Raw genomic sequence first — 12,439 nt, forward strand, 5'->3', positions numbered from 1 at the left:
CTTCTGGACTTCTCATTATGTGAGAGACTACATCTCTATTGGTTTAAGTCATTTTGAATTGGTCTTCTGCAATTTGCAGCCAAATGCATTCTTAGTGATGATAAACATCTTCTTAGACCTCTTACATGTGACTGAGATATCATGTATTTAATTTAGTGTGATCTTTGTGATATGTCCTGGTGACTGTATGCACGCTAATTCCAAAAAAGAAAAGAGCTATTTCTGATAAACACTTTCATAGCCCCAACAGTGCATTGCCCTTTTGCTTTTTTAAAATCACTGTACCAATTTTAAGTGTCACCAGCAGTGAAATAAAATTTTAAGCATCTTTCAAGTTGAAAATTCTGCTAATAGTTGCCATGAGTACATACATTTATTTGAGCTTTACAAGATTATTTGCATATTTTACATCCTGTCTTCAATAGGAACCCTTTCAGGCAATGTTACACTGTGCTGATACCAGTCATCAATGTGTAACAAATAGTAAAAGTGCAAATAATACATGAACAAATTAATTTTCAAATTGTCCTTTGCTTATATATGTAGCAGAGTCTCACAGTTTATAGACTATTCTTCAAGTAGGCAAAAATAAATAAATATTTTACCTTAAAAAAATGATCTAATTTAGCTTATTACACCCGTGACCTCTGGGTATCAAGGGAAGAAAACCTTCAAAGTATCAGTTAAAGGTATCTCACTTTCTTCTGGTTCAAGACAGTCATCTCAACTTTTTAGTAAGCTATACCTCCTCTTCCCTGTTTTATTTGTCAGTACAGTATTTGGTGGTCTTACATGAATGGCCTTGAGCAGTGGAAGACGTCTTAAATGAATGGGATTCGTTGCCTCTGTTTCCTTAATTGGTGTCAATTTCAATAACTGTGATTATGAAATTAACCTCCATTTGGCCAGAGGAATTTCTTTTACTTCTTCCTTTTATTTAGAAAGGTACTCCCCTATGTCATGCTTTCTCCGTTTCCCAGCTTAGCTTTAGCCCTGCCCACCTCCTTGGAGCCATAACAGAATGCTTGCTGGGGAACCAAATATGATTTATGTGGGAGAGGAATGTGAATACATTCAAAATACTAGTATTACAAATCTGTACATCCTGAAAACCCAAAACCTTGCACAGAACTGTAACATTGATAAATATGCTGAAGTCTGTTGGGTTGTTGCTAAAAGTCATCTACTTTAACATTGTAATTCTTATTTTTTTTTCTTACTCTTTCATGTGAAAAGTATCCACTTTTGTAGTATATCACTTCACTAGTCCCCAGTGCATCATAAGAAGTTAAAAGTACTGTGTGCCGAAAGGGTAAATTAGGTGTTCAGGTTCCTAGGTTTGTGTTGGTATTACTAGTCTATGGAACAGGAATGGTTTCCTGGGTTGGAACTCAACAAGCAGCCACTGCAATTCTCTACTTGGTGGCGTATTCTCTGCTGGAGTCTATATAATACCAATATTGCTTTAAATAATTTTCCGTACTTATTTTATTTTGAGTATTTGAGATTTTTGAATTAACCTATTGACTCATCCCTTTTTCTTTAGCTTTCTCAAGCTCTTTGGTTGTTTTGCTGTTTTTATTATTTGTTTTTCCCTTGATGTTTTGTCTTTCCTGTTTCTCAATCTGCCTTAGTCCCTGTGATCAACACCAAAGGAACTGGTGGGAAAACTTTGTCGTGACTGCTGTGTACCATTGCTGCAGGCATTTCTCGAATGGGGTCAGGGTAGATGACAGTACTAGAGATCCCGGGGGTAAATACCATGGACAGCAAGTGTGGCTAGAACTTCACATAGTCTTGGGAAAAGCTTGAACCATGAGAAGAGTACCCACAGGGTCTCAGTCCTTCTAGGGGGAGTCACAGAGAAAAACTTGGTTCTTTAAAATATTAGTAAGTTAGGGATATTCACACAAAGGTAGATGTCTAGATATTAATATTGTATTACAGACATGCCTATGAGAACACAGCTTACTTACGGATTTTGATTAGTCACATTGTCAACTACTCTCTCCTTGAAACATTCTCTTCCTTTGGCTTCCAAGGCATGTGGCTCCCCTGGTTTTTCTCTGAACTCCTTGGTCACTGTTACTTGGCCAGCCAGTTCACAGCTCTGTCATTTCTCTTTCCATTTTTCTCTCTACTCTCACTAAGCAGCCTTCTCTACACACATTGCCCAATTACTACCCAATTTTTATGTTTCCTAAATGTATATCTTTAGGCCAAGCCTCACCTCTGAACTCCAGATCTTGACCCAACTGCCCCTTTGACATTTACATGTGGATTTTTCAAAAGCTGCTCAAATCCAACATGTTCAGTGCCAAATACATTATCTTCTTCAAACCTGGTCATCTGTGTTTTATGTCTCAGTGAATGATACAACCAATACATTCAGTTATGCAAGCCAGAAATTCAGGAGTTATTCTCAACACTGCCTCCTTACCTTCCTTTGAAATCTACTCCCCAGTCATGTCTATTTTACCTTTAAAATGTCTCCAGAATCTGTCCTCTTTTCTCCTTCTCTACTGTCATCACCTAGTTTTAAGCTACTGTTTTTCTGAATAACTACATGCCATCTTCACTAGCCTTGTCTGGTTAATTTCCATGTCATTTTCCTTAAAAAATGAAAATGTCTGTGGCTTTCTGTGGCTGTCATGAAAAACAAAACAACCAAAATTCTTAAATGAACTACAGGCCCTGCATTGTGTGCCACATCTACATGCCTAGTCCAATTTAAAACACATTCCTCTGTGCGTACTGGCTTTTGTTTTTTCTGTCACACCAAGTTCTGTCCAATTACACGGCCTTTGAAAATACTATTTCTTATGCTGAAACATTGCCAACCCCCTTGACCTAAATTATTTCCTCTGAATTATTAGCTTTTGTAGCAACCTGTGTTTCTTCTTTGTAGCACTTAAAACAGTAAAAATTTAACATTTATGTGTGACTATTTCTTTCCTAAACTAGTAGACTGTAAGTTCTATGAGGGCAGAGACCATGTATACTTTTGCTCACAGTTTTACAAATGTAGAACAGTGTCTGGTTCCTGGGAATCGCTCATCATATATATTTGCTAAGTGAATGAATGGATGGGTAGAAGAATGACTTTCTGTGCAGCCACTGAAAGAGATTTAAAGGTAGGCAAGTATTAATGAGATGACTATGGCAAGATATATTAGAATTAGAATAGGCCCCGGGAGTGGGGGAAATACGGAAATTGAGAAGACCACTTTGTTTTCTGATGGTTCATTATAAATTTCAAGAGAGGCCGGGCGCGGTGGCTCTCGCCTGTAATCCCAGCACTTTGGGAGGCCGAGACGGGCGGATCACGAGGTCAGGAGATCGAAACCATCCGGGCTAACACGATGAAACCCCGTCTTTACTAAAAAAAAAAGTACAAAAAACTAGCCGGGCGAGGTGGCAGGCGCCTGTAGTCCCAGCTACTCGGGAGGCTGAGGCAGGAGAATGGCGTAAACCCCGGAGGCGGAGCTTGCAGTGAGCTGAGATCCGGCCACTGCCCTCCAGCCTGGGCGACAGAGCGAGACTCCATCTCAAAAAATAAAATAAAATAAAATAAATTTCAAGAGAATAGAACGCAACTTTGGCAGTAAAATATTGGACAGACCCATTCAAGTCTAGAGCTTCTCTCCTATGAAGCTATATTATCTCAGTATCAAATATAAGCCACTTAGCATAGAAATATGGTGTTTGGGGTGGTGATTGAGGAGTCTTTCCTGTTCTGAAGTGTCCACAAACAGATTTCATACGTACAGTTAGTTTCTAATCATTTGTGTTAAAGGAGAGGAATATCATTGTGAATAAATGTTGGCACCAGGTTCAGAAGATTGACTGATTCCATGTTCAGGGGAACCTGATGAAAAGCATGAACCACTAGCTTAAGGTTGGGAAAGGTGAGTAGTGGAAATGGTCAGCAATCCCTGTTCAGAATAGCACAGTTTCCTTCATGTTAACTCCCCAGTCCCCATCACAGGCAATCCAAGGAGGTTTCTACCGCTATTGCCACCCTGCTGTATGATAGGCAGTTAATGATAGTAGATTATTAGTATGTTCCTTTTTGTTTACTCATAAGTGAAAGTATGTGAAAGCTCTAAGACAGCTGTTCCCTCACCAAAATATTTTTCCCTCATCGTTTGCTCGTACATATTTGTAATTCCCATAGAAGAGCGCTTGCCAAGAGAGTCACTTCCATTTGAACTACTTGGCGTTGAGAATCTTCTCATCATCAGCCACAGTGTGATTATAGTTTAAAAATGCAAATGGGATTCTGGGATGAATCAACTGAAGGATAAAATTCATATGAAAAAGTGATGCTGTATAAAACCCTAATTAGGCAGCATCTATAATACAGCCTTTCTTAAACTGTGAGTTTATTGCCACCAAAATAAGTAGATATGTGCAAAATTCAGCAACCATTTCTAGAGCTCCCAGTATGTGTCAGATATTATTCTAAATGCCTAGAATGCTAGACATACACTGTTACAAGATTACATGCTAGGTTGGGAAAAATGTTGATAGGGGATGGAACTAGTATAGTGGTAAGGACAAAAGTGAAGCATTTTGGAGAATCATTTGGGAACATTTTAACATACAATCTTCGCTATGACTATGTCTTCCACAGCCTAAGAAATATAATAACATCTTTAAAAAATTAAATGGTAAGAAAAAGACAACAGGGAAAGGAAAACAAGGATAGACTACATATAATAGTGATAGTTTAAGGAATTTTATGTTATTAAGTGTTTTATGTTATTAATTCTGGCTTCAGAGAGATGGATTATTTAAACTTGAGTTTTTTGCTTCAGAAAATCTTTTATGCTTTGGGATAATTTTCCTTTGCTCTAGCATCCTTTTATGCTAGGATGAGGTGGACAGTACAAATACCACTGAGTTAGTGTGAGCCTACTATGCATGCATTAAAAACACTTTGGGAGACAGCAATTTGATTCTGTTACATAGTTGGATCAATTAAAGTAAAACTTTGAAAAATAATTTTCCAATTGTTTTCTTTTTCTCATAATCGAAATCCTGGCCAAAGGGGCTTGATCACTTTCCATACATTTTCCTTGTTGGATAGACAGAACTACCAACAGTCTTGAGATTTCCATTAGTTTTTCCCAAAACGCAAGTTATTCAAACGCTAAATGAGTAATATGTGGAAATGTAGGACTTTAGGGGTCCTTATCATTTTGTCTGGGTTGGATTTAAAATGTACACAATCAGGGGTTGGTATAGAGACTATTGCCAACTTTCTGATCAGCTATTCTGAGGCACACAGTCACAGTTGCCACCACAAGATGGTTCCACTGGTTCTGGGTTTTGATTACTCCTATTGCATATATTTAAGGTGTACATCGTGCTGTTTTAATATTCATATTCATAGTGAAATTATTACTATAGTTAAGCAAATTAATCTCTCCATCATCTTTCATAGTTACTTTTACTTTTATTGTTTGGTGTTTTGGTTATTAAATAAGTGATGACTTAGAAAAGTTACCAGAGACCATACTATACACAATATAATATTTCTATGACTTATGGCCTATTTACGAGGAACAACCAGTTTACAAATAGCCACAGAAATAAGCAAAAGGGCCATAACCAGATGAAACTGCCTTATGTTCTTATTTGTACACCTCTTTGTGTCATCACATTGAATAGTCTTTAAGAAAGGTATTCTGGGAGGATTCTGTACAATAAAAGGTTATTACCCAATCAGGATCAAATCATAGTATTCAACACTAGAATCTGAATGGTACCTTTGGTTTCCCCAAATAAAAATTACTGGTTTATGTGAACAATTTTCATATGTAATAATATACAGAGATTTTGTTTGTCTCATAATAATTTAAATAAGCAGTTGATTTTATTAACTTCCTTTTCCATAGAAACCACTACATCTCTGTCTTGCAAACGACTAAATCAAAATAAAGAATGCTATGAGAGAACTCTTGGTTAAAAATGGGTAGTAATAGGATATTATAGGAGTGTTATAGTAATAAAGGCCTTTTTATTTCTAGCACACTATCTTCTTTTGTTAGAAAAATGTGCTTTTCTTGGATAGTTCCCAGTGGCATCAGTAAAGAAGCATCAGCAATATCATATCCCTCTTGATTCAGATTCGGCTGATGTGCCAAAACAGATAGCACTGGGCACCGTGGCTATGTAGATTCATATTATTTCTCCCTTTTTGTATATCTGAGCCTTATGTTAGCAGTTTGAATCTGTAGTATTTTACAGACAGTCCCCTGGCACCAAGCTCAGATACAATGTTCTTTCCACAGAGAAAAAAAGAGGATTCATGATGATGATAAATGGAAAATTGTGAAGGGTTGTGCTGGTAGTTTGGGTTGAATTATAGAAGCATCCTTACTAGGACAGTGTGTTCGTAGGAAAAGACTATTATAATGGGCAATAAGGTGCTGTCTTTGTCTCTTCAGAATGTGTTTCAGAGAAACATTGATCTGAATTATGTGTATATTTTCAAATAACTTTGCAGAAACAAAATAGTGACAAAATTAAATAGCTGTGGCTCTAATCTAGTTCATTGCAGTTTGACAACAAGCTTTTATGAAATGTTCTCAGGTGCTATTGAAAATTTAGGGTACTTGGACTAAAACTTCCTGTTAAATTTTATGTTACTTTGATTCCCTTATTTCTCCTATTAATCAAGTAAACAACTGAAATTGTGCCTAAGAACTGACAACATTTTTCTAGAGAGGTTTGAAAAATAACCTTTTAATAGCTATCTTTCCATAGTGGAAAGAGAAGTGCTTTAATAACCTGGGTACAAATTCCATTTCACCAATTTCTAGATTCTTTTTTAACTGCAAACAAATTACTTACCATCTGTAGCTTCATTTTTGCCATGTGTAAAATGGTGTCTGTAATACCTACCAAATAGTGTTATCATGGAAAATAACTATGATAGAAACTTCTAGTTGTGTATGATAGTTGTCTCCTGCAGAGGGTCTCCTTCCCACCTCCCCTCCCCTCCCCTCCCCTTTCCTCTTCTCCTCTCCTCTCCTCTCCTCTCCTCTCCTCTCCTCTCCTCTCCTCTCCTCTCCTAGCCTCTCCTCTCCTTTCCTCTCCGCTCCCGTCCCTTTCCCCCACCTGTCTCTTTCTTCAACTGGCTTTAACAACTTAGGAAAGAAATAGCTGAAATCTGAACGGATTCTCAGTATTAGATAAGTTATAAGCCAAAAAATAGAAATTGCTAGATGAAAGACATTTTCAAATTATTCTCATTTTAAATTGGGCAGCTGATGGTAAAAAATAATAATTATAGTATGGATCTGATGAATTATAAGTATAAATAACAGGTTCCTTTATTCTCTGTATTTTATGTAACCATCATTGTACTTAATTTTTTTAAATTGAGAACCAACTTGCTAAATTTGATATATCTATGTATGCCTGTAACTTCCCTATTCCATAAGCGATGAAATGACTTACAATAAAATCAAAGATAGAGTAAAATCAAAACCTGTTAGTCCAAATTAAAAAGAAGTTCTGTTTCCTTTTCATTTCATCATAACCTTTTGATCCTTTTTCATTGTAAATATATGCTTAGGTGCTTTAAATTTACTTTTGTATTTGCTTTTAAGTCATTATTTGTCACATTGCTTGGAATGATCTTGAATATATTAGTATAATGCATAGAGTGCCTATGTTCAGATCCCAGCTCCTGCACTTGTTGGTGTCCAAGATAAATAAGCCAACACCACTTAAAGTGGTAAGAATAGATTTTATTCAGTAGTAACTATTGCAGTAGGGAAGTGGGTCCAGTGTGAAGTGAACCTAACTTTGCCAAAACAAAAGGGAGGAGACCTTTTAGAAGCTGGGGTGTGCTGAGGGAAAGGCACTGAAGGATGTGAAAGAGAGCTGGTCCATGTGGCTAGGCCATCTGGGTTTGTTATTTGGGAGAAGAAGCAAACTCATTATGTCTTTATGACAGGAGGCAGTGGTGTCAATTAGAACAAGGTGCCTACTGGACTTGAGAGCTGTGCAGTTATCTCCCTGAATGTAAGAAGACGTTTTTAGGTGGTAGAAGATTTACATCTCAAAGGAACAGAGAAAGGATTTATAGTTGCAAGCTTTCTGAAGTAACTGCTCTAAGAGAGGGTTCAGAGGTTTATGCTTGTTACCAGGTTTTGGCTAGAACAAATAGTAAAATCTTCTGGAAGCATTGAACTTTCTTGGGTGGGCACCTTAAAGGGTGATGGGGTCACATGAGGGGTGCAGCTGTGAGCTGTTAGAAACTATGCTAATATGTTTCTTCATGTCTCTTAATGTGTGTGTGTGCGTGTGTGTATGTATTGCGAGGAGAGGGTAGACAAAATCAGCACGTTTCCTTATTGGCAAAATAAAGTTGAATCTAAATTATAAAGACTTCTAAGAAATGAAACTATGCTGAAATGAGAAGAAAATGGCATATATAAAAGTAGTAACTAAGAATAAATCACATTTCAGTAATTTTTCAAGTTTTAAGATATTTGTTTGATGTGTACTTGAACCTCCTTGTTTTTTAACACAGAAGTAGAAACATAGGTACAAAATTCACAATTTTTTGGTGCTAGTTATTAGGTTTAGAAATACCAAATGATTTCTATCCATGTTAGTGAAATCTGATTATTCCAGCTCTGTGCAGTAATAATCGAGGAAGCATGACTTATTAAATGAGTGCAACCTATATTTGTATTGGGCATATTATTAACCATAGCACACAGTTAATTGTGTATGGATTTCCATTAAGGAAGTGGAATACATTGAATCTTATTCTCCTTAAACTGTAATTTTTATCACTAAAAATTCTTGATATTAACATATTTGATAGTGAAAAACTGACCATTTAGATGAGACCAATAACTAGAAAAGAAACAATAGCTTGAGTTAATGTTGGTTTCTTCAATGTATTACATAAAATAAAATTAAGGGAGAGCAACCAAAAATAATCAATTTTAAGATCAACTTTTATTCATTGTACTTCTCTAATATTTGAGGCATTTGTAAAATGATTCAGGAAATTAAATATTTAATTTTGCAAATGGCAAAGATGGTCAAAACTAACTTCTACCATTTTAAAAGCAAGTGCATTAAATTGTTCTACTCTTTTTATAAAAGCATCTAAAATTTTGCCTTTTAACTTAGACAGTATTAGAAATACCACTCATGATGATTGGTTTTATACATAGAATCTAAAGTTGTTTAGGAAAGAGTCTTAGACAAACTTTTAGGGTATCTAAGTTCTGGACTTAGCCCTTCCACTAACCTGCCACTCAGCCCTCAGCAGGAAACCTACCCTCACTGAGTACTTTTTACAGTCATAGAAGCCACTTTTTAATAGTTATTGTTTCTTCCTTACTAGCAAGAGTTTAATTTGGATTTTTTTAATCTTTTTTTTTTAATAGTCTGATACATACTTCTGCATGTCGATGCGATTACCAGTGGATGAGGAAGCCTTCGTGAGTAAGTATTAATTGGATTGGGGGAGTAGCAGTTGAATGAAGGGCAGTGATTTGAAATCAGTGAAAGGTTCTCTTTGAGGGTTATGAGCATATTAATCTTTTACTGTCAGTTTCTAAAATGCATTTATCATGCCTAATGCAGAAACAAACTAGAGAGAGCCTCTGAGAGGAAAGATTACAAACTGTATCTGGAGAGATTCGTGAGTAATAGTAGTTAAGGAGCTGCATGCAGATGTCGATGGCCGCCAATCCTGTGTGGTCCCATTTGTATAGTATTGGCTTTCTGTCTGTGGCAAGATGCTTAATTCCGCTCCACTCAACAGACAGCTTATTTACCTGCTGGTTCATGCTATAAATCGACTGCACTTAGAATCAACATTGGTGAATGTAAGATTTTACCTGTCAGACAGGTAGATGGATAGCGAGGGAAGGAAAGAGGGAGGGAGGGAGTAAGGGATGAGAAGGGAAAGGAGAGCCAGAAAAGAAAAGAAATGGAAGAAAGCACATTTATCTTGTTGTTTGTATTATAGAATAAGAGAACGCTTAAATGACAGATTCTTCCCCAACTGAACCTTTAAATCAGAGAGGAAAAGTGACAAAGCACCATCTGTTTCCATCTAGGTTGTTTCCATTTAAACATCCCTTATGACAGACATTTAACTGTTTAGGGAAGGGCTGTGATTGGCAAATTACTCATGTATTTGGCTTTTCTCTGCTTCATTTTAAAACATTTGAGATGTTGATTTTGGAGAGAAAGTGATGGTAGTAGTACTTTGGTCCCTTGAGACTAATCTTCAAGTGGGCTGTCTGAAATGGCCATTATGTGAATTGTGAAATGTGTACAGTAGCCTTGGGGCAGTCTGAGGATGAATTTTTATGAGGTGTTTCCCACAGGAATGGACATTATAGACCTGCAAAGCCAGAGCAATGTGCATTTTTTTATTCACATACGTTGGTGGCAATCACAACAGAAAATACAACCTTTAGTAACACTCTCAACAAAATTTGCTGCATAGTTAATTCCTAAGAACGAAAGACCATACAAAGTTGAACACTGATGAGGTTGTTTTGTATAATATTTGGACATTACCGAGAAAAAGTTAGGAAGCCAAGTGCTCCCATATCCTGAACTATCTTTAAAGACAAAAATAATTTAAGTTTCTAATTGTAGTGCTTTGAGTAACACTAAATATTATTTAGGACATAAATTCATAATTAAAATCCTAGCCATAAAGCTTTCCTTCATTTCATATTCACATACTTGGTGATCTAGGAGAACATAATATTCACTCACAAAAGGAATTTTACATGAATTTTTCTTTCCTAATTTATATTTTCTTTGTCCAACCCTGAAGGGGTTGTTTTGAGTCCTGTTTTCACACCAGGTATGAAGAAAAGGCCACCCTACACCCCTGTGTAAATATGGTAGTCTTGCGTTACAGCAGTATTACACGTCTCACATTAATAGGTTTGTTTCTGGAGATTGGTGGTAGTATATGATTTTTGAACCGGTGACTGTAAGGACTATAAGTATATATCCTGTGTGTTATTGCTCTCCTACTATAAATGTGTTTACATTCACATAATTTAAAATGAAAAAATACAAGTGAGTATATTCAGTCAAGTAAAATATTCACAGGAAACACATAAAGGTCTATATTAGAACCAGAGTGCTAAATGTTTTCATACTTTCTTAGGCACTTTTCTTCTGAGATTAAACTGTTCCAAGTTCTAAGGTCCTTAAAAGGTCTTCTAAGATTAATAACTATTTTCAGTATTTCTTCCTTTCTTTATTACTTGGAGGATTGCATGAATACTGAAACTTTTTGTTCCCTATTCACAATGGGTTGTTTCATCTTCTGTGTGAGTCCTTTAATGAACTATGCCCAGGTGGTTTGTGGTTACTGTTGTTTACATAATTCAGCAACCACAGAAGTTTAAGTCTAGACAAATTAGAACTGGAAAATGGAAAACTAGGGACAATTAGCAAATAATCATTTATATAAAAGAGTAAGTAAAGGAAATTCTGCATGTATTATCTCATTAATTCTTAGGACAATCCTGTATAGATAGTCTCATTTCATAGCTTGAGAAACAGAGACAGAAACATTTCTATCTGTGATTTAATCAGGTGCCAAGATACTAGTTTGTATGGCATTCTCATTTATGTAATGTCTAGACCATGACCATCATCACTACCTGCCGTTGTTTACTAAGGGCCTGCCAGACACTGAGATACTGAAAGCTAAACATATCTAAGCCAGTTTTCAGAAAAGGAAACAGAAAGTCAGAGAGGTTAAGGAATCTGCCCAAGCTTTTTACTAGCTCTGTATTAACCTAGTCGTACTTCAGATTTGGGTGTGGGGATAGTGATACAAAGGAAGAAATGAGCAAAGTTATCAGTTGCATAGGTGGAGCTGAAATATAGCAAGAGCAGCACCGTTCTTCCTTCCTCACATCAAATACAATTATTCTTTCATTCCTTTACCTTCACTCCCTACTGGATACACTCTGTCCAATTTTGCCAAAGGAAAAGTAAACCTCAAACCATCTTACAAAACAAATAACAAGTACACGTGGAGATTTAAAGATTTGTAGAAGGAAAGGGGCTTGGATATATAGTTATATGTTGGGAGAGTGACCGTACATAGCTTTTCCAGACTCCCAGAGTGAAAGTTTTGCCTAAAGGGTAACCTAGGCTTTTTCCATTCTAACGGATTCTGATGGCATCTGGTGACTAACAGAAGCTATAGCCTTTTTGTGAATTGTCCCAAATTCCTGATCTCAGGATGCCTTATCCTGAGATTAGACATGGTTGCAAATGAAGAGCTGTAAAAACGCATAATACTTTGTTCGTTCTTTTCTGTTTTAAATTATTTTTTATTTCTCATAGTCATTCTGTTTGTTTATTCTTTCCTTTAGACATTTAATGATTTTATACCTTCTGTTTTCATTAT

At 36.3% G+C, this 12,439-nt stretch overlaps 1 protein-coding gene across 27 annotated transcripts in view; it reads left to right on the forward strand.

Annotated features, from left to right (window-relative positions):
• PAM (peptidylglycine alpha-amidating monooxygenase) overlaps positions 1-12,439 on the forward strand; it is a 279,291-nt gene that overhangs the window by 140,756 nt on the left and 126,096 nt on the right. For all 27 annotated transcript variants that reach the window (XM_015140495.3, XM_015140497.3, XM_015140500.3 and 24 more), the window contains exon 4: positions 9,426-9,483. In XM_015140495.3, the coding sequence (XP_014995981.2) occupies positions 9,426-9,483 (58 nt within the window). The remainder of the gene's footprint in view (positions 1-9,425; positions 9,484-12,439) is intronic.

The sequence above is a fragment of the Macaca mulatta genome, chromosome 6 (assembly GCF_049350105.2).
Source record: "Macaca mulatta isolate MMU2019108-1 chromosome 6, T2T-MMU8v2.0, whole genome shotgun sequence".
NCBI lineage: Eukaryota > Metazoa > Chordata > Mammalia > Primates > Cercopithecidae > Macaca > Macaca mulatta.